Genomic DNA, 23,457 nt, shown 5'->3' on the forward strand with positions numbered 1-23,457 from the left:
ATCTTCAGACGATGCCTCGGCCGTCGGCATGGTCGCAGCAGACGAGGAGGAAGACGACATGGCTACGTACCATCGGCGGCGGCGTGCGGTCTGCTTCACGCGGGCCAGATCTCCGACGAACAGGAGCAAGGAGGGAAGACGAGCAAGCGAGCAGTTTGAAAAGAAGGTTAGGGTTTTTGCGGCGCACGGAAAGGTAAATTTCAACCTACGCCGCCCCCACCCCCTTTTATACACAGGGCGCAACGCTTTGGGAAACCCGCAATCCAACAGTGCGGCGTCAATCAACGGTCATGTTAAAAACCCCCGCGGAACCACTTCGAGCGAGCGCAGCGTCTCCACCATCTAGCGACGTCTTCGGCACCAGATGACTTAGTCGAACTGGTCCCTCGGAGAGCAAATGTTGGGGCGAAGGCGAAGACGCTACCCTTCGCTCGATGCCTTCGCCAATCTCGCTGCACCAACGGAGACAAGACGACTGGCAGACTCCACCCTTCGTCCAACACGCCGAAGGACGAAGGCCTATGGCGAGGTCGCCCCACCCCGCGGTCTCGTCCAACACGAAGGCCCACGTGCAATCCGGCCCATTGTAACAGGCCCCACATGGCCGCTGCGCATTACGGGCCTAATTTGTAAAGGCTTCTCTGTAATTACAGTCTGTAACCCTGCTTTAAGGGAATATTCTGGGGATAACTTGGGCGCCTGAGGGCACATGCGTCCTTAACCAAAGACGTTGGGTACTCACGCACCTATAAATACCCCCGCACAGTACCCTTGAGAGGCTAGATTAACAGAGCAATTGCCTTCTTGAGTTAAAACCTTGTCCGCATTACCTTCACTCCCTCGTTGGATCATCTTGCCCAGGAGAGCAAGTTCTGACAACCACTTATGCTTTTTTAGCAACATGGAAGTATATGATATGAAATATAGTCTAATCAAATATTGGAGAAGACATGTAAATGATACTTGATGTAGTCTCAAAAGATACCGATTGAAATTCTATGGCGAACTTGAGAGATATGAGAGTTCTTAGAGATTTTGTAGTGGAAGATTGTTGTCTTTCTTTGGGGACCTCATTTTCCTTATAATGAGACTATCACATGAAATAGACTTGAAAAAGATGTTAGTCTCAAAGTATTAGATTATAGAGTAACCTCCCCCTGAAGGTGTGCATACAAGTTTTGAATACTTGCAGGAGACATGCACTTTGATTTGATATCAAGAGGGGCAAATTATCTATAATCCGAACTTTGGCACATATAAGTTAAATGATACAGATTGTAGAATATGAGTGTTTTACTACTTGAAGAATTCACAGTTATCAAAAGATGTATTATTTACTATGGAGTGATATAGAAGCTATGTGTCGTGCTTAAATAAACGTTTTTAAGCCATGTAGGTTTGCTTAAGTATATGAATTGAAAGCAAGCAATCCTACCATGTGATTTACCTAGTATGCATAATTTTAAACAAAAGTAAATACTAAATGTAATACTAGGCATGAAAGGAAAACTAGATACAAGGTAAATAGATACGCATATCTAAAAACAAGAAATACAATAAATCTAGTTACCTTAGTCATGGGTGGGAAATTTGGGTCCAAAATTTTCACTAACCCACTTGGCAATTAAACTTGATCCAATATGATGTATCCCATGATATACATCCCAACTTGCCAAGTCTCCAAATTTCCCGACGACCTTCGGTCCACTCACTTCCTTCTTGGTGCTTTTCATGGTTGAAATTATTTCCTTTGGCACCCAAATGCGTTTGGCTCCCTTTCCTTTGTTGGCTTGCTTGTTGACCTTTATTGCTATCACCTTTCCATTCTTTTTCTTCTTGATCAAATATGGTGTAGCAGCCTTTTTGTCCACCTTTTTGATGTAGGTGTTGGAGACTTTGCTTGATGGTGTTTGCTTGAGCTTTTGCCTTTGTTTATCCCCGGTCATCGCCTTGCATTTGAAAGACTTGTGGCCTTCCTTGTGGCATAGCCTACAAATCACAGTTTCTCCCTCCATAGGCTTGTTCACTCCCTCAGTGGTGTTATCCTGTGGAGGTCGGTTTTGTTTGGCTTTGCCTTTCTTGTCATACAAAGCCTTGCCAAGGCGAGCCACTTCTTGCCTTAATTGTTCATTTTTCCTTTGCAACCTCGTTCGAGCATGTTTCTACAACAATATTCTCAACAAGAACTTGGTTGCAGAGGTTAGAATCATCAATTAAATCAAAGCAAGAAGTAGAAGCATCTTTCTTAATAATTTTAGGTATTTCAACTAAAGATGCTGCTGGGGTGCTCATGATGTTTTCTAGCTTAGTAGTTAGCTCATTATTGTGAATGCTAAGAATTTCCATTTTTTCTAGCAAATTTTCAATAGCTTCTTGAGAGCTAGCTAACTTAGCCTTAAGTTTTTCATTCTTTTTAATAAGGCCATCATCAGTAGCAGTGGATGGAGCACTTGACTCTAATAGCTCAATTTTAGTTGACAACTCACAGTTTAGGTTTGCAAAAGTTTCAAATTTTTCTAGCAATCCTTTGTAATCATTTTGTGAGTTAATCAACTTATTTTTCAAAGTTTTAAGTTGAGCTTTTTGCTTAGTGCAAACATCCTGAAAAATTTTAACGGCTTCCGCAAGTTCATCTACGGAGGGCTTTCCCTCACCATCATCATCACTACTATTATCATCACTAGAGGATGGAATGCTCATTTTACCTCTTGCCATAAGGCATTTGTGTGATGACCGTGATGAGCGTGATGAAGACCGGTGGCTGCGCGTTCTTGGAGGTTCATCTTCACTTGAAAAATTATCCCAAGTTCTAACATTTGTTAGCGCCTTGCCTTTGCTCCTCTTCTTTTTGGGTTCGGCCATAGTTGGACAGTTGTCCCTGAAGTGGACCTTCTCCCCGCATGCGAAGCACCCTCTCTTTCTTTGCTTTTTCCTGTCAATGTTAAAGAGAAGATCTTCGACCTGCAGGGGCACACCCATTAGATTAATCTTGCGGATCATCCCCATTACCTTTTCGACGCGTCAGATTGTTTCTTCGTCCTCGGAGGATGATGTGCATGGTTGATTATCTTCATCATCATCACTTTCTTCCTCTTCCTCTTCTTCACTTGAGGAACTTGGAGTGGGGGCCTTCTTTTTGCCCTTCCTTTCATCACATGCAAAAGCATATGGCCTTGAGGAGGTTGGCTCCTCTCCCCGACACATTTTTCGCGACATCTCAAAGGCCACGATTTTTTCAATCACAATGGTCGGGGTCATGTTACCCAAGTCCTCCATGTTGTGAAGGATAGTGATGATGCTCCCATATCTTCGTTGTGGTAGCAGGGAGATAATCTTCCTCACAATGTCCGCATCACCTAGCTTATTAATGCCAATAGAATTGAGCTCATTGATAATTAGATTCAAACAAGAATACATGTCTCTAACAAGCTCATCATCTTTCATAGCAAAAGAATTGTACTCATTTAAGACTAGGCAATGTTTTTGCTCACGGACATTGGATGTGTCGTCATGGAGCTCATGCAATTTTAGCCAAATCTCATTAGCAGTTTTCAATGTAAATACTTGATTAAAAATATCCATGCAAGCAATTTTTGGCTCTAGCATTTAAATGAATTTCTTTTTCCTCACTCGTGGTGGGTTTCTCGGGATTCTTGAGGGGTTTCATCCCGTCACGAGTGACTCTCCAAACACCGAGATCAACGACCTCTAGGTAATAAGCCATTCTAGCACTATAATATGGGAAGTTAGTGCCGTCGAAGTGTGGTGGCCTATGGGTATCCATCCCTTCCTCTAAAAAGTGTTGGCTCTTTTAACGGTGAAGCTAAAACGTTTCAAATGAGCCAAACCAGGCTCTAATACCACTTGTAGGAAACGGGTGACGCCTAAGAGGGGGGTGAATTAGGACTTCTAAAACTTTTACTAAACTAGGCCACAAATAAATCCCTAGAGCAAAACCTATGCAAATAGACAAACTAGAATGTGCAAACTAGGTTTTGTCTAAGTGTTGCTATCTCTACCGCAATGGCTAAGTTTCAATCTACACTAAATAAGTATGACTACAAGATTGAAACTTAAATGCTTAATATAAATGCGGAAACTTAAAGAGCAAAGTAGAGAAGCAAACTCTTGTGGATGATGCCGGTATTTTTACCGAGGTATCCGGAACCGCGCAAGGTCTCGACTAATCCTCGTTGGTGCCCCTATGCAAAGGGAAGCCTATGCGAGGGCCAAGCACCTCTGTCGAGTAACTCCATAGAGAGTCGTGGGCCTTCTCCACGTGCAAGTGGTGCTCCGCTTCCGGCTCCTCTCGGACGCTCCCCGCCGTCTCCACTATCGAGCTTCCGGCCGAAACGTCGTGGGCCTTGTTCCCTCCGGTACACGGTGGCGGCCGTGACACAAACATAGTTGTCACGGTCTTGCAAGACACTCGCCCCACTCGGTACAATTACAACAGCCCGCGCAAGAGCCGAGGGGTTGTGTGGTTTGTCTAAAGTCACTCAACTAACTAGGATTCACCTAGAGCAAGTGCTAATGCGGTCTAACTAACCTAAGCACTTCGCAAAGCACCTATGCTAATCACCGAGTGATTCTATTAAGCACTTGGGTGTAAGAGCACTTGGGAATGTCTACAATATGCCTTGGTATGTCTCTTGGGCTCCCACACTTGGAAATGGCTGGTCGGGGTGTATTTATAGCCCCCAACACAAATAGAGCCGTTGGAGAAAAGCTGTTGCTTTCCGTGTCACACCGAACAGTCCGATGGTGCACCGGACAGTCCGGTGGTGTACCGGACAGCGCAATGTAGACTGTCCGGTGCGCCTAGTCGTTGCCCTGTCAGAGCAGGTGACCGTTGGCACCGCAGGCTTTCCACACCGGACAGTCCGGTCCTCACACCGGACAATCTGGTGGTCTTCTCTCCGGGTGCCACCTGGAACTAGCCTTTGGGCTGCTGTTCCCTGGTGCACCGGACAGTCCGACGCGTGGGCACCAGACAGTCCGCAGGCAGCACACTTGGACTTTTCTTGGATCTCTTTAATGTCTTCTTTTGAGGTGTTGCTTTCCTCAATTCCTTAGTCCAAGCTAATCTTGCATCCTGTGAACTACAAACACAAACACTAGAAAACTTATTAGTTCACTGATTGTGTTGATCATTAAACACCAAAACTCAATTAGCCAAATGACCCGGGGTCCATTTTCCTTACAATGAGGAATCTTGGAGAGGATCAGCAAGGACATGGTAAATGCCAAGATGTCAAGGAGGATAAGCTATGACGTCATTGACAAGAGGGAGCCAAGTCCAACTCAACTTCGCCTCCACCTCTAAATTCAGGACCAGTCTGCACTAAAACAGACGTCAGGATGCATCCGAAATCCAATTTGGTCTAAATTTATATGGTTGGAAAGCTAAGGAGATAACCTTTTCAACCTAACTAGAAACAACTTAAAATTCATCTAGAGTTAAAAGGAATAATCAAAACAAGTCAGCGTTCAAATTCTATTTCGGTGATGTGACACCTTCTATTGGGCTGTTGGCCCATGTATCATGTTGGAGCCCATTAGGGGTACCTCCAAGAATTTTTACATGCCCCTAACCTCTATTTTGTCATCAACCGCTACCACATTAGGGTTTGGGTTTTTGAAAGGGAAATAGGGTCAAACCTTTTCCTAAATGATTTTGGTGGTTGAAATGTCCAACACAAATAATTGGACTAACTAGTTTGCTCTAGATTACATGTTCTACAGGTGCTAAAGGTTCAACACAAACCAATAAAAAATATCTAACTTAGGGTTCAAAAGAAAGGAGCAAAAGAAACCGAAGAGAACCCTGGTCTGGCGCACCGGACTGTCCGGTGTGCCACCGAACAGTGTCCAGTGCACTACCGGACAGTGTCCGGTGCCCCAGGGACCGTACAGGCTGAACTCCTCACCTTCGGGTTTCTGGACAGCCGCTCTGCTATAATTCACCGGAATGTCCAGTGGGTCACCGAACTGTCCGGTGTGGCAGCGGAGCAACGGCTAAGAAGCGCAACGGTTGACTCCAACGGTCGCCTGCGACGTGAACAGTGCGCGGACAGTTCGCGCAAAGTCAGAGCAGCGCTAGAAGGCGCACCGGACAGTGAACAGTGACTGTCTGGTGCGGCACCGGACTGTCCGGTGGCCCAAGATGTCAGAGCTCCAACGGTCGAAACCGTCAGAACCCTAACGGTTGGGTGACGTGGCTGGCGCACCGAACAGTGTCCGGTGGCGCACCGGACTGTCCGGTGCGCCCATCGACAGCAGCCTAACCCCAACAGTTGGTTTGGTGGTTGGGGCTATAAATACCCCCAACCACCACCACTTCAAGCATCCAAGTTTTTCAGACTTCACATTCAATACAAGAGCTAGTGCAATCAATACAAGACACAATTCAATAGAATCAAAGCCTCTCCAAGTCCCAAATCCACTCCAAGCAAATAGTGACTAGAGAGAGTTTTTGCTCGTGTTCTTTGAACTCTTGTTCTTGGATCGCTTTCTTCTTCCCCATTCTTGTTCTTCAAACACTTGTACTCAAAGCATTTGACACCAAGTTGTGGTGGTCCTTGTGAGGGGTCTAAGTGACCCATTTGATTGAGGAGAAAGCTCACTCGGTCTAGGTGACCGTTTGAGAGAGGAAAAGGGTTGAAAGAGACCTGGTCTTTGTGACCACCTCAACGGGGACAAGGTTTGCAAGAACCGAACCTCGGTAAAACAAATCACCGTGTCACTCGTTTTATTTCTTTGTTGATTTGTTTTCGCCATCTCTTTCGGACTCGGTTTAATTTCTAACGCTAACCCTGGCTTGTAGTTGTGTTTAAAGTTGTAAATTTCAGTTTCTGCCTATTCACTCCCCCTTTAGGCGACTTTTAATTGGTATCAGAGCCCGATACTTCATTAGAGTCTAACAACTCGAAGTGATGTCGGGAGGATCCGCCAAGAGGGAGATGGAAACGGCCACAAGCCACGGGAAGGCTCCATCAAAGGAGTCCGGCGCCAAAGGAAGGGAAGAATCACCTCCCCGCGTCAAGTCGCATCAGAGTGGCGACAAGAAGAAGAAAATGAAGAAAGTGGTCTACTAAGAGACCGATTCTTCGTCGCCCTCCACCTCCGGCTCCGACACACCGTCCGTCACTTCTAAGCGCCATGAGCACAAGAAGTTTAGTAAGATCCCCTTACGCTATCCCCGTATTTCCAAACGCACTCCTTTACTTTTCGTCCCATTAGACAAGCCACCGGTTTTTGACGGTGAAGATTATTGTATGTGGAGTGATAAAATGAGGCATCATCTAACCTCACTCCACTCTAGCATTTGGGACACTGTTGAATTTGGAGTGCAGGTACCATCCATGGGGGATGAAACATATGATTCGGACGAGGTCGTCCAAATCCGGCATTTTGACTCCCAAGCCCCACTATACTCCTCGCCTCTCTAAGTCGAGAGGAGTATAACAAGGTGCAAGGGCTAAAAAGTGCCAAGGAGATTTGGGATGTGCTAAAGACCGCGCATGAAGGGGATGAGGTGACCAAGATCACCAAGCGGGAAATGATCGAGGGGGAGCTCGGTCGATTCATCCTCAACCAAGGAGAGGAGCCACAAGCAATGTACAATCGGCTCAAGACCTTGGTCAATCAAGTGTGCAACCTCGGGAGCACAAAATGGGATGACCATGAAATGGTCAAGGTTATTCTTAGATCACTCGTATTTCATAATCCTACTCAAGTTTAATTAATATGTGGTGATCCTAGATATAAGCTAATGTCTCCCAAGGAAGTGATAGGAAAGTTTGTGAGCTTTGAGTTGATGATCAAAGGCTCCAAACAAATTGTTGAGCAAGGCGGCACCTCCACATCCGAGGTGCAACCCATCGCATTCAAAGCGACGGAGTAGAAGAAAGAAGAGTCTACATCAAGTAGGCTCCCCATCGACGCCTCCAAGCTCGACAACGAGGAAATGGCACTCATCATCAAGAGCTTTCGCCAAATCCTCAAACAAAGGAAGGGGAGAGACTACAAACCCCATTCCAAGAAGGTGTGCTACAAGTGTGGTAACCCGGTCGCTTTATAGCAAAATGTCCTATTTCTAGTGATAGGGGCGACAAAATGAAGGGAAGGAGGAAGGAAAAGAAGAAGTACTACAAAAAGAAGGGCGGTGATGCCCACGTGTGTCGGGAATGGGGTTACGACGAAAGCACCACCGACTCCTCCTCCGACGAGGACGCCGCCAACATCGCCGTCACCAAAGGCCTTCTCTTCCCCAACGTCGGCCACAAGTGCCTCATGGCAAAGGATGGCAAAAATAAGAAGGTAAAATCTAGAGCCTCCACTAAATATATAACATCTAGTGATGAGGGTAGCTCTAGCGATGATGAGGATGATTTGCTTGCCCTTTTTGCCAACCTTTACATGTAACAAAAGGAAAAATTAAATGAACTCATAGGTGCTATTCATGAGAAGGATGAACTCTTGGATAACAAAGAGGAATTCCTTATTAAGGAAAACAAAAAGCATGTTAAGGTGAAAAATGCTTATGCTCGGGAATTAGAGAAATGTGAAAAATTAACCAGTGAGCTTAGCATTTGCCATGACACTATATCCAACCTTAGAATTGAAAACGCCAAATTAATTACTAAGGTTGAGAAGTTAAATGTTTGTGATGATTCTCTTGTCAATCTAAAAAATGATAATGCTAGTTTAATTGCTAAGATTGACAAATTGAATGAATCAATTTCTAGCCTTAAGATTGAGAATGATAAACTAATTTCTAAGGCTAAAGATTTAAATGTTTGCAATGTTTCTATTTCTAATCTTAGAAATGAGAATGCAATGTTACATGCTAAGATTGATGAATTAAATGCTTGTAAACTCTCTACATCTAGTGTTGATCATGTTACTATTTGTACTAGATGTAGAGACATTAATGTTGATGCTATCCATGATCACATTGCTATGATTAAACAACAAAATGATCATATAGCTAAACTAGATGCTAAAATTGTCGAGCATGAACTAGAAAATGAAAAATTTAAATTTGCCTGTAGCATGCTTTATAATGGGAGACGCCCTGGCATTAAGAATGACATTGGCTTCCAACAGGGAGACATTGTCAAGCTTAATACCTCCAAGAAATTGTCTAATTTTGTTAAGGGTAAGGCTCCCATGGCTCAGGATAACGAGGGCTATATTTTATATCCTGCTGGTTATCCCGAGCATAAGATTAGGAGAATTCATGCTAGGAAACCTCATAATATTTCACATCATGCTTTTATGTATAAAAATGAGGCTTCTAGCTCTAGGCAATCAACCCATGTTAAATTGCCTAAAAAGAAAACTCCTATTGCATCAAATGAGCCAAATGTTTCATTTAAGACTTTTGATGCTCCTTATGTTTTAACTAACAAATCAGGCAAAGTAGTTGCCAAATATGTTGGGGGCAAACACAAGGGCTCCAAGACTTGTGTTTGGATACCCAAGGTGCTTGTTTCTAATGTGGAAGGACCCAAGACCGTGTGGGTACCTAAGAACAAGGCCTAAATTTGTTTTGTAGGTTTATGCATCCGAAGGCTCAAGTTGGATAATTGATAGCGGGTGCACAAACCACATGACAGGAGAGAAAAGAATGTTCTCCTCCTACGAGAAAAATGAAGATCCTTAAAGAGCTATCACATTCGGGGATGGAAATCAAGGTTTGGTCAAAGGACTTGGTAAAATTGCTATATCTGCTGACCATTCTATTTCCAACGTTTTTCTTGTAGATTCTTTAGACTATAACTTGCTTTCAGTTTCTCAATTATGAAAAATGGGTTACAACTGTCTTTTTACAGATATAGGTGTTATTGTCTTTAGAAGAAGTGATGATTCAGTAGCATTTAAGGGAGTATTAGAGGGTCAGCTACACTTAGTTGATTTTAATAGAGCTGAACTCGATACTTGCTTAATTGCTAAGACTAATATGGGTTGGCTCTGGCATCGCCGACTAGCCCATGTTGGGATGAAGAATCTTCACAAGCTTCTAAAGGGAGAACACATTTTGTGACTAACAAATGTTCATTTTGAGAAAGACAGGGTTTGTAGCGCATGTCAAGCAGGGAAGCAAGTTGGTACCCACCATCCACACAAGAACATCATGACGACCGACAGGCCGCTTGAGCTACTCCACATGGATCTATTCGGGCCGATAGCTTACATAAGCATCGGCGGGAGTAAGTATTGTCTTGTAATTGTGGATGATTATTCTCGCTTCACTTGGGTGTTCTTTTTGCAGAAAAAGTTTCAGACCCAAGAGACCTTAAAAGGATTCTTGAGACGGGCTCAAAATGAGTTCGGATTAAGGATCACGAAAATAAGAAGCGACAACGGGACGGAGTTCAAGAACTCTCAAAATGAAGGCTTTCTTGAGGATGAGGGCATCAAGCATGAGTTCTCTTCCCCCTACACACCTCAACAAAATGGTGTAGTGGAGAGGAAGAATAGAACTCTACTGGACATGGCAAGGACCATGCTTGACGAGTACAAGACTCCGGACCGGTTTTGGGCTGAGGCGATTAACACCGCCTGCTACTCCATCAACCGGTTATATCTCCACCGAATCCTTAAGAAGACATCATACGAACTCCTTACCGGTAAAAAGCCCAATGTTTCATATTTTAGAGTCTTTGGTAGCAAATGTTTTATTCTTGTTAAAAGAGGTAGAAAATCTAAATTTGCTCCTAAGGCTGTAGAAGGCTTTTTACTTGGTTATGACTCAAACACAAGGGCATATAGAGTCTTTAACAAGTCCACTGGACTAGTTGAAGTTTCATGTGACATTGTGTTTGATGAGAATAATGGCTCTCAAGTAGAACAAGTTGATCTTGATGAGCTAGATGATGAAGAGGCTCTGTGCGTCGCGCTAAGGAATATGTCCATTGGGGATGTGTTTCCTAAGAAATCCAAAGAGCCTCCACAAGCACAAGATCAACCGTCATCTTCCATGCAAGCATCTCTGCCAACCCAAGATGAGAATCGGGCTCAAGATAATGAAGAAGTAGATCAAGAAGATGAACCACCTCAAGAGGAGGACAATGGTCAAGGGGGAGATGAAATTGATCAAGACAAGGAAGATGATCAAGAAGATACAGGGTCAAAGACCGCCACACCCAAGAGTCCACCAAGCGATACAAAGAGATCACCCAGTGAACTCCATCCTCGACGATATTCTTAAGGGGGTAACCACTCGATCTCGTGTCGCACATTTTTGTGAACATTACTCTTTTGTTTTCTCTATTGAGCCGTACAGGGTAGAGGATGCACTAAGAGACTCGAATTGGGTGTTGGCAATGCAAGAGGAACTCAACAACTTCACGAGAAATGAGGTATGGCATCTTGTTCCACGTCCTAACCAAAATATTGTAGGAACCAAGTGGGTTTTTCGCAACAAGCAAGATGAGCATGGTGTGATGACAAGGAACAAAGCCTGACTTGTAGCCAAGGATATTCACAAGTCGAAGGGTTGGATTTCGGTGAAACCTATGCACCCGTAGCTAGGCTTGAACCAATTCGCATATTACTTGCCTATGCTACTTACCATGGCTTCAAGCTTTATCAAATGGACGTGAAGAGTGCCTTCCTCAATGGACCAATCAAGGAAGAGGTCTATGTTGAGCAACCTCACGGCTTTGAAGATAGTGAGTACCCTAATCATGTTTACAAACTCTCTAAGGCGCTTTATGGGCTCAAGCAAGCCCAAGAGCATGGTATGAATGCCTAAAAGATTTTCTTATCACTAATGGCTTCAAAGTCGGCAAAGCCGATCCTACACTCTTTACTAAAACCATCGCAAATAATTTGTTTGTATGCCAAATTTACGTTGATGATATCATATTTGGTCTACTAACAAATCTACTTGTGATAAGTTTAGTAGGATAATGATTCAAAAATTCGAGATGTCTATGATGGGGGAGTTGAAGTATTTCCTAGGATTTCAAGCGAAGCAACTCCAAGAGGGCACCTTCATCAGCCAAACCAAGTACATTCAAGATATACTTACCAAGTTTGGAATGAAGGATGCCAAGCCCATCAAGACACCCATGGGAACCAATGGGCATCTCGACCTCGACACGGGAGGTAAATCCGTAGATCAAAAGGTATATCGATCGATGATAGGATCTTTACTCTATTTATGTGCATCTCGACCGAATATTATGCTTTCTGTATGCATGTGTGCAAGATTCCAAGCCGATCCTAAGGAAGTTCACCTTAGGGCCATGAAAAGAATCTTGAGATATTTAGTTCATACACCTAAGTTCGGTCTTTGGTACCCCAAGGGATCCACCTTTGATTTAATAGGTTATTCAGATGTTGATTGGGCAGGGTGTAAAATTGATAGAAAGAGCACATCAGAGACTTGTCAGTTCTTGGGAAGATCCCTGGTGTCTTGGGCTTCAAAGAAACAAAATTCAGTAGCTCTTTCTACCGCCGAAGCCGAGTATATTGCCACAGGCCATTGTTCCGCGCAATTGCTTTCGATGAGGCAAACCCTTAGGGACTATGGCTACAAATTGAGCAAAGTCCCTCTCCTATGTGATAATGAGAATGCAATCCGCATGGCGGATAATCCCGTTGAACACAGTCGTACTAAGCACATAGCCATTCAGTATCACTTTTTGAGGGATCACCAACAAAGGGGGATATCGAGATTGCTTATATTAGCACCAAAGAACAATTAGCCGATATCTTTACCAAACCATTAAATGAGAAAACCTTTACCAAACTTAGGAATGAGCTAAACATTCTTGATTCTCGGAACTTTGATTAATTGATACTTTGCACACATAGCTCATTTATGTACATTTGATTGTATCTCTTTTATGTCTACGACTAACGTGTTTTCAAGAATATTCCTATGCTAAGTCGTAGATTGAAAGGGAAATGGAGTCGTCGACGAAGACAAGGCTTCCACTCCACTCTATCGGTATTATTTACCCTTCGTCGTCACTCCGCACCGCTCTCCACTTTGGTATAATATTCACTCTTATTACTCATACCATTGAGGAGAAAGTAAAAATGGCTCTTAAATGTCTCCGTTTTTAGCGATTAATGCCAAAGGGGGAGAGAGTATTAGCCCAAAGCAAAAGGATCGTACCACCACCAAATTCAAAGTTTTTAAAAAGAATTTTTTTCAATTGGTTAGTATTTTTCAAATTGATATCTAAAAATAGTTAATCTTCTTCCAATTGGTAAAACCCTCTTGAGCACTAAGAGGAGAATTTCATTCAGGGTGAGTTTTGTTTAAGTCAAAGAAAAAGTATTTGAAACAGGGGGAGAAAATTTTAAATCTTGAAAATGCTTCTTGCAATATTATTCATATACCTTTTACTATTTGCAAAAGTACTTTGAAAAGATTTTCCAAAAGATTTTGCAAAAACAAAACAAGTGGTGCAAGCGTGGTCCAAAATATTAAAAAGAAAGAAAGAAATCCATGCATATCTAGTATAAGTAAAATTAGTTTAATTCTAAGCAACCTTTACACTTACCTTATGCAAACTAGTTCAATTCTGCACTTATATATTTGCTTTGGTTTGTGTTGACATCAATCACCAAAAAGGGGGAGATTGAAAGGGAAATAGGGTCAAACCTTTTCCTAAATGATTTTGGTGGTTGAAATGCCCAACAAAAATAATTGGACTAACTAGTTTGCTCTAGATTACATGTTCTACAGGTGCCAAAGGTTCAACACAAACCAATAAAAAGATCTAAGTTAGGGTTCAAAAGAAAGGAGCAAAAGAAACCGAAGAGAACCCTGGTCTGGCGCACCGAACTGTCTGGTGCCCTAGGGACCGTACATGCTGAACTCCTCACCTTTGGGTTTTTGGATAGCCGCTCCGCTATAATTCACCGGACTGTCCGGTGTGCCAGCGGAGCAACGGCTAAGAACGCAACGGTCGACTCCAACGGTCGCCTGCAACGTGAATAGTGCACGGACAGTTCGCGTAGAGTCAGAGCAGCGCCAGAAGGCGCACCGGACAGTGAATAGTGACTGTCCGGTGCGGCACCGGACTGTCCGGTGGCCCAAGCTGTCAGAGCTCCAACGCTCGAAACCGTCAAAACCCTAACGATTGAGTGACGTGGCTGGCGCACCAAACAGTGTCTGGTGGCGCACCGGACTGTCCGGTGCGCCCATCGACAGCAGCCCAACCCCAGCGGTTGGTTTGGTGGTTGGGGCTATAAATACCCCCAACCACCACCACTTCAAGCATCCATGTTTTTTAGACTTCACATTCAATACAAGAGCTAGTGCAATCAATACAAGACACAATTCAATAGAATCATAGCCTTTCCAAGTCCCAAATCCACTCCAAGCAAATAATGACTAGAGAGAGAGAGTTTTTGCTCGTGTTCTTTGAGCTCTAGTTCTTGGATCGCTTTCTTCTTCCCCATTCTTGTTCTTCAAACACTTGTAATCAAAGCAAGAGACACCAAGTTGTGGTGGTCCTTGTGAGGGGTCTAAGTGACCCATTTGATTGAGGAGAAAGCTCACTCGATCTAGGTGACCGTTTGAGAGAGGGAAAGGGTTGAAAGAGACCCGGTCTTTGTGACCACCTCAACGGTGACTAGGTTTGCAAGTACCAAACCTCGGTAAAACAAATCATCGTGTCACTCGCTTTATTTCTTGGTTGATTTGTTTTTGCCCTCTCTTTCGGACTCTGTTTTATTTCTAACGCTAACCCCGGCTTGTAGTTGTGTTTAAAGTTGTAAATTTCAGATTCCGGCTATTCACCCCCCTCTAGGCGACTTTCAGTTTTGCAGACTATTGCACTCGACAAAGAGTGTCTTGCCGAGTGCAATGACCATAACACTCGACAAAGAAGACACACATAGGAATCGGTAAAGCTTCTTTGCCGAGTGCTAGGCCAGCAGGCACTCGACAAAGAGAGAGCTTTTGTCGAGTGTCAGTGACTACACTCGACAAAGTCTCTGTCTCTGTCACTTGTCATCATCACGACAACTTTTCTTTGTCGAGCACCAAATGACACTCGATAAAGACTTTGTTGAATGTCCGACAAAAAGTACTCGACAAAGAAGCCGTTGCCGATGTATAGCTCATCGAGGCCTCTTTGTGAAGAGTCACACTGATAAAGAGTTTGCCGAGTGTTTTTCGAGCTTTGCCGAGTGCTTGTGGCACTCGGTAAAGTAGACCGTTCCGATAGTACATCTTAAAACCTTAGTATTCTAATATTATGGTTTTGAAATACTTTGTTTTCAAAGACACCCAGTGTTTGATACTTTAGCTTCTAAACTGACTAAAATCTAACCTTTTGTTTTAGCCTATAGATCCAAACATGCCCTACATAGATATATAAATTTTACTCGTGCTTTGTAGGTCACTGCACTTGCGGCGTCTCAGGGCATATAAAACCTAATATGGGGCCTCTCGAGATGTCTTTAAGATGCTATTTAAAAGAAAATATAAGATACACACTCTTCACCAAGAATCCATTCTATACGGTTCTCTATCTACCTACTCTCAACTGTATTTATTGTTCAAAGAATTATGATTGTATTATATAGTTTTTAGCTATCTTTTGTACTTGCAAAATCGATCCATAGATTAAGAGCATGTTTAGAAGTAGAGTATTTTCTTTGTTTTTTTAAGAATACTGTAGTATTTGACATACTGTGATATCTTTTTCAATACAGGGTTTGGTAGACTCTTCGAAAACTCTGTTTTCAAAACAACGGTTTTGGATATGCTGTAGTAGTTTCGCAAGTTTGAAAACTTAGCTCTAGATTAAAATTTTCAATACCGTGGGAAAAAAACTGCAGGTATGTTTTGGTATTTTAAAACTGTAGTTTTGGAATAATTTATTTTCAAACACTGCCTAAGTGTTATGCTTGCCGTCACACGAGTACACGACACGATCTCCACTGCCTGCAGCTGCAGCTCCTGCAAGCCGCCTCGTTGGCCGTGCGCCGCGCATGGAGCCTGCCTAGGCGTGCCTGCTTGCAGACGTCGACGAGACGACGACGCATAGCTAGGTCGACGACGCATAGCTAGGTCGACGACGCATCATGTCATGTCATGGCCGTCGCGGCCGTTCCGTCTCCCAATGCGCTGCACCCAGCCGTCCGCCCCTCCGTCTTCCCAATGTCAAGATTGGTGATAAGTAGTTTCTCTCCCTCGGCGCCCAAAGAGTACTAGTACCAGTACCAGTGGCAGTGTGGGAACAAGAACGAGTGATCACTGACCAGAGCTCGCTGCAGGCTGCAGCTGGTGGTTGTTTTGCCTCCTGTAGTCCTGTCCGTCGCATGCCATGGGGGTGCCTTCCTTCTTCAAGTGGCTCGTGGGCAAGTACCCCAACATCGTCGTCCCGGCCAAGGAAGACGATGGTGGCGCTGGCGCCGGCGCGTCGTCGCCGTCGTCACCGTGGGACGAACCAGCCGCCGGCCCTAATGGCGTCTACCACAACCTGTACCTGGACATGAACGCCATCATCCACCCCTGCTTCCACCCGGAGGACGAGGTACGCATATGTCTCTGACTCTCTGTAACGCAGCAGATGTTACACACACCCATCACATCTTGCTCAACCTGAATCCCTCGACGAACTGAACTGGTAAATGCCGTGGATACGCAATGCAGGTGTGCCCGCCGACGACGTTCGACGAGGTGTTCGCGGCCATGTTCGAGTACATAGATCGCCTGTTCCGCATCGTCAGGCCTACCAAGCTGCTCTACTTGGCAGTTGGTACTGTATACTAGCTAGCACATGTTTAATTTCAACCGTTCTTTTTCCTCCCGGCCCATTCTCTTCGGCGTTTGATCGACAGAGTATACAATGCAATGCAACACGCGCGCCTTGTTTGAACTGCAGATGGTGTAGCTCCCCGCGCCAAAATGAACCAGCAGAGGTCCCGACGCTTCAAGGCCGCCAAGGAAGCTAAAGACGCCGTAAATAAATGCACTGTTTGCTGCTACGGATGATGATTCGCAGCGCAGCAACCTTATGTACGTTACGATCGATGATTTGCAGGAACTGGAGGAGAAGCTTCTGAGGGAGAAGTTCAGAGCTGAAGGGAGGGAGGTGCGGGCGCGGCCACGGGAGACGCATGAGGTTTCGGATCCCAACATCATCACGCCAGGGACGGAGTTCATGGAGAAGCTCTCCAAAGCCCTCGAGTACTACGTCCGTTCCCGGCTCAACAGCGACCCCGGGTGGAAAGGCATCAAGGTTTACTACTTGTTCTGTATGTAGTTTCCCTTTTTTTTTTTGCAGTGGTTGGAGTAAATATTTTGTTCTTTTGACAGCTCTTGTTTAGCCCTTAACAATTTTAAGACGATGTTTGCCTCGTTGTGTAAATGCGCCCTTTGTTTTGACAATTACTTGATAACCTCAAGATCCTTGATTTCTCAAGGTAATACTCTCTGATTCAAATGTACCTGGAGAAGGTGAACATAAGGTCATGTCTTTCATCCGAGGACAACGGAGCCTGGCAAGCTATGATCCAAACACAATGCACTGCTTGTATGGACTGGTACGGTGGACTATTAAAATGAATATTTGAATGTTTTCTACATCAATGATCTTCTAATTGTTCTCTTTATTGAGCTCCTTTTATGTCTCTGAGTATCATTACAGGATGCGGACCTAATAATGCTCGCTTTGGCATCTCACGAACTTCACTTTTCAATTCTGCGTGAGGTCTGATTATCCATCCTCGGTGTCAACTCCTGGCTTCATCCATATAATTGATTGGAATTAGCAAGCAATGGTGTATCAAAGCTAAATATAGCTGTAGAAATTTGTAAATATTGAGTTTAGAATAGTACTTTTGTTAACTTGAACAGGATGGGTCACGTCAAAGTCAGCCAGAAAAATGCATCTCTCTATCCAACGAAATGCTCAAAACTGAAGATTCCTCAAGAAAATGTCGTGGATGGTTCCCCCAAGTAATAGAAACAACTCCCAAGAAACCTTATCAGGTTTGCTCCTTAGATGATACAGTATATAGCTGGATCTTTCCATTTCTTTTTCTTTTTTGGTAACACCACCTTCAATTCCTGCAGTTTGTGAACATATGGGTTCTGAGGGAGTACCTGGAGCTTGATTTGAAGATACCAAACCCTGTTGTCAAAACAGATATTGAGAGGCTCATAGACGATTTCATATTTATTTGCTTCCTGACAGGAAATGACTTCATTCCACGTATTCCTTCAGTTGAGATACATGAGGTGCACATATATGCCGTCTGATTCTGACAGATTAACAGCAAACGATTAGAATTGCTATTGTCACATCCTTTACACATTCTTCCCGTAAAAATGTCATATATATATTTCTCCTTGATTTATCTTGGACGTGGCAGGGTGCAATAGACCTGCTGTTGGAAGCATACAAACAAACATTTAACAAGATGGGAGGCTATATTGTGAGCACTGAGAAGGTACATGCCGAACCAAACTGTTAATTTCATGGATTAGTTGTTGTGTTATGTTTTGGTGATCTTCATCTGTTGCTACCAAAAAACAGTTAAAAGACAAACACGCTGCATATCTCAAAGTTTCAAGGTTGGAGAAGTTCTTTCATGAACTGTCCTTATGTGAAGAGAAAATATTTCTTAAAAGATATGACCTACGAGAGGTATGTTATAAAAACTTATGATCCTTTGGTCAGATTGTACACTAGTGCCAATTGGATCTTGTTGTTTACATGCAGAGTTTACAACGCAAATTCTTGCGCCAAGCTGCAGAAGAATGTAAAGAAACAAACTATGACACTATGGTGAGGCCTATATATACAACTAAAAGTTTTGTTCTGATTATATCGCCACATTCATTTTGTAATCTCGAGCTTTCTTGTACTCAGGAAGAAAATACTGATGGTCTAAACTTGACAGCAAAGTCTTTTTCTACAAACTGTAGCATTTCCACCTACAGCCAAGACGAGTCAGATGTAGGGAAAAGCTTACTTATTTCTACCTTCATTGGATATCTGGATATACCTCATCACTTCTCGTGGACTTTTTTTTTTTTGCAAAATCTATCTATACTATTCCTTGCCTTGATTTTGACTCAATTTTTGCTTAGGTAAAAGCAAATACCTTAGAGCTGAGGCGAAACTTAAAGGATGCTCTTCGTAACAAGCAAGACCTTATAAAAAGTGGATCCTGCAAACATGACATGGTCAGTAGCACCTTTTTGAGTAAATATTTCACATTTTTTCAAATTTGACATGCCATTTGCAGATAAGATTGGGATTGGCGGGGTGGAAATCTCGATACTACAGAGAAAAGTTTGGCGTGGAAAAACTTAGTGAAGTTGGGAAACTGAAGAATGATATGGTTATGATTCCTGTTTCTCTGTGCAAATAAAATTGTCGTACTAGTGGACCTTCTGAACAAACATTATCAGTTATTGTGTTAACTTTGTTTATGATTGGATTAATTTAGGTTCAAAGATATATGGAAGGACTTTGTTGGGTGTTGCAGTACTATTTTACAGATGTTCCATCATGGAGTTGGTAGGATATACATATTTGGCATTTGAACTTTCATTGGTCCATGTATCTTCTTATACATTGTATTTGTATGCTTTTATGGTACGAAATTTAAATATATGATGAACAAAAGGGACGGACGTTGTGTTGGAGGCTTCCACATCAATGGGGTCTGAGGAAGGGACAAACCGACAAAATCCTTTATCCTGCATTGTAGAGGCTTTCCCCTATAATTGTGGAGTGCTTTCTTTTAACCCGTGACCTGTTGATTCAGTGAGACAGCTCTCCTCATAGCATTAGGACTGCCCTTCAAAATCCTGATAATAATTCCGCATAAGTTATATGTGACTGCTAATTCTTATGGACATATATGTACTAGCAAAAAAAATTCATTCTGTAAGTTTATTTTGTTTTCTGCAGGTACTACCCCTACTATCATGCTCCATTTGCATCTGATTTTAAAGGACTATCTCAGTTCAAGATATGTTTCACCACCGACAAGCCACTAAAACCATTCGATCAGCTCATGGCAGTTCTTCCAAAAGAAAGGCACGTGAAATATTTTCTGTTTTTATAATGCACATTTTTCATTGCAATCTTTTTTTTGGAAGTGGGTTCGACCGGTAGTATTTCATTTACGGGCCGTTTGGATCTATCTATTTTGAAGGAATTGGAATTTACTTAATAAAATAGACATTCCACCACTTTCCAAAGATTAGATATAATCCTATCTCAAATTCATGGGATAGAGTATGAGAAAATGATTTTATGTTTCAACAAATTATGTTTATACTCTGCAACTTATAAGATGTTCTTCGACTCACTTCTCTATAGTAAAAATGTAGCACATAAATATCTTCCACATATTGCTAATCATAGTATACAAATATATTTCGCGTGAAACCATATTAACTTAATTATTTTGTGCCTAAATTACTATTATTAGAATGGAAATCAATTCTAAGGATCCAAACGGGCAAGTCACAAAGACTTCGAGTGATGCTAATAGTATTGCAAGACGCAAGCGCCCGTAGCATGCCTACAAGTAGGGGTGACAATGCGTTCTAAATTTTACACCATATTATAATCTAGGTCTATTTTTTGAACTAAAATATTTTTAGGGCCTAACATATTACGAAGAAACATTTGGATCGCGATCCACAGGGAACACCACGTCACAACTAATAGGACTTATGTTTTAAGTGTATTTTCTTTTGCAGCTCATGTGCACTGCCAAAGTGTTACAGAGAACTGATGGAAAATGAAGAGTCTTTGGTACAAAAATTCTATCCGTCAGGTATTTTTGTCACTCAAGGCTCATAATCTCGATTCTGGATAACATATTACTGAACTGAACAAGCGTTTATTTTTCTCAGATCTACAGATTGATACCCATGGGAAACGTTTCTTGTGGCAAGTAAGTGATTATTGCATATATAATGTATTCATAATTTAAGTCTAGCAGCTGGGCTGTGCCATCAAAGCCATCATCTTTCAGTTGCTACATTTAAGCTCCTCCTATTAGCTCTGAAAGAAAAACAAAATGAAAGCCTTCTTCACTCATGCAAGTGATCTCCAAAATAAATTGTTCTCAGGGTATTGCAATGTTGCCATTCATTGATGAAAAGCTGCTGGTTTCGGCTACCAAGACGGTGGAGGGCAAACTTGCAGTAAAAGAGATCGCCTAGCTACCTTCTCTGCAAATTTTCTATTTTATAGAGTATATGTTGCACGCGCGGGTGATTTTACACCCTTTGTGTTTTATAGGTGCATGAGATCAATAGGAACGCAGTTCGGCAAGAGAAGATCTTCATGAGGAACTCAAACACTACTGTGCCAAACGGTTCAGCATTTTCGAAGGCATTTGACTGTTCATCGAAAAAGCTTTGGTTAGATCCATCTACCAGGTACGACCAAGTCTGAACCTTGACACTACGTTGATGCAGTGCAGGCATCTCTTTTATTTTTGAGCAACTTAGAAGACTGAATCCAAAATTTCGTTCGACATATATAGTGAGCTTGGAGGGTGGTTGTCACCTGTCGACGACAAAGATACAAGCTCCGGTTTCTTCCATTCATCGGTGATGAGAGATCTACCGGACATTAGGAATGACCAGACAATGTATGTTTTCTCACAACCCTATCATGCCCACCAGGCAGAAAAGAACTCGTCCGTTGATTTCCACTGCAATTTCATGTAATCTTTTGTATATGTTTCAGATCATTCCTGTTCTCGAACCCGGAAGCGGTGGAAACCATTCCAAGACTGCTTGATGATGTCAAGAAACCTGAAAAGGTATATCCTGACGTCTCTTTGGCAGCACATTTCGTTCGTTCAGAGGCATTTATTTGCCACCATATAAAAGAAACAATGCCTTCATGATCTGCAGACTATAACTGAAACTGAGATTTCCAAGAGGCCGCTGTGGCACACCTATCCGGGTTGCCGACTACCTGAAACCAACCCAAGCGTGCTGGAGCCGCAGCCGATGGTCAGCAGCTTTGGACGTGGGAGAGGGAGAGCCACCGCTGCCGAGACGATGCTGGGCGGCGGCGGCCGTGGCTACGGGAGAAGTTTCCATGGGGCTGAGTCGTCGCAAACGCAAAGTCGAGGCAGCAGGAATGACGGAAACTCTTATGCAGGAAGAGGGACGTATGGTGGCGGGTTCCAGAGGCAGCAGACCGCTTGGCGCCCAGCTGGGGATGCAGGCGGACGTGGTGGGAGCGAGCAACGTCGTGGTTGGTAGGCCTGGCGACAGATGACATGGAAGAACTAGCGTGTTTTTTTGTCGATACGCGGCGTTCCATTTTGTCTGAAAACATCAGTAATGCTTATGTTAATCTCTGAAATTATCCGTGGTATCTCAAACTAGAGGTGTTTTTTTAGACTTGAGATAGAATGTCTTTATATGTTGCTTTGTGGGGTGTTTAAATGCACTATAGATAATAGTTAATTGGCTAAAAATTACTAGTGAAATTAACCAACTAACAAATATCTAGCTAACTATTAGCTAATTTGCTAAAAATAGCTAATAATTGAATTATTAGTTAGACTATTTAGGATGTATTGCTAACTATAGCTCTAGTGCATTCAAAAATGGGCTTAGTTCAAAAAATTAACTACATGTTCGAGTAACTGTTAGCTCTAACACATTCAAATATAACATTAATTCAAAATTTTAGCTGCATGCTCATGTTTGTATCTGACTTTTGTATAGCAATAGCATTTTGTGATTAGATAGAAAAGATTGGTGCCACTCACCATTTCAAACTTCATGCTTAATCAACCTCTTTAGTTAAAAATTTCTACTTACTCTATCCTAAAATATTATTTTATTATGTCGTCAATGGATTCATTATATATATATACTAGGTGAGTGCCCGTGCGTTGCAACGGAAACATATAATACCATAAAAAATTATGTATAAATGTGTGTTATATTGATACGAGAAAAGATAGTGAAGATAAGCAAGCAAAAATTTGCATCCAATGTTATCAATGAAATGCTTGGTAGTTGGCACAACTGATGAGAACGAACCGTTACATGTTTGTTTTCAACAATGATTCTCAGCTCACCTTTTTCTTTTAAAATCAGCAGTATGATGGCATGCTGCTGCAAGATTAGACTCGATGCATTCTAACAACACTTGTAATGTAAACTTATGTCTTCTAGGCAACGATGAAAGACCAGTTCGCATACTATGTAACCAGTTCGCAAACTATGTTGTGCAGAAGGTTTTGGAGATATGTGATGACCAAAACCGTGAATTGATTCTTTCTCGTATCAAGGTCTACTTGAATGCACTGAAAAGATACAACTATGGGAAGCATATTGTGGCACGTGTTGACAAGCTTATTGCCACATGAGGTAAATAGATCCCAAGACCTAAAGCTATATATTGAAAACCATTTATCCTTTTGATTTGATCTTTTGGTCACTGACCGCTTGCATTTTGTTTGTGTTTT

The 23,457-nt window shown here is 42.7% G+C and overlaps 1 protein-coding gene across 1 annotated transcript; it reads left to right on the top strand.

The window, feature by feature from the left end:
* Nucleotides 1-16,050: 16,050 nt before the first annotated feature.
* On the top strand, nucleotides 16,051-22,400 carry LOC103654383 (5'-3' exoribonuclease 2). Its single transcript, XM_008681227.4, has 23 exons — nucleotides 16,051-16,517; nucleotides 16,637-16,742; nucleotides 16,869-16,945; nucleotides 17,028-17,225; nucleotides 17,410-17,529; nucleotides 17,634-17,696; nucleotides 17,843-17,977; nucleotides 18,062-18,226; nucleotides 18,361-18,438; nucleotides 18,525-18,635; nucleotides 18,711-18,776; nucleotides 18,861-18,947; nucleotides 19,082-19,177; nucleotides 19,240-19,335; nucleotides 19,444-19,514; nucleotides 19,911-20,039; nucleotides 20,711-20,787; nucleotides 20,867-20,907; nucleotides 21,086-21,160; nucleotides 21,258-21,397; nucleotides 21,505-21,612; nucleotides 21,711-21,786; nucleotides 21,881-22,400. Exons 1-23 carry the CDS (start codon nucleotides 16,308-16,310, stop codon nucleotides 22,235-22,237), a joined length of 2,682 nt encoding a protein of 893 aa, XP_008679449.1. The 5' UTR covers nucleotides 16,051-16,307; the 3' UTR covers nucleotides 22,238-22,400.
* Nucleotides 22,401-23,457: the final 1,057 nt, after the last annotated feature.

The sequence above is a fragment of the Zea mays genome, chromosome 4 (genome assembly GCF_902167145.1).
Source record: "Zea mays cultivar B73 chromosome 4, Zm-B73-REFERENCE-NAM-5.0, whole genome shotgun sequence".
Classification (NCBI taxonomy): domain Eukaryota; kingdom Viridiplantae; phylum Streptophyta; class Magnoliopsida; order Poales; family Poaceae; genus Zea; species Zea mays.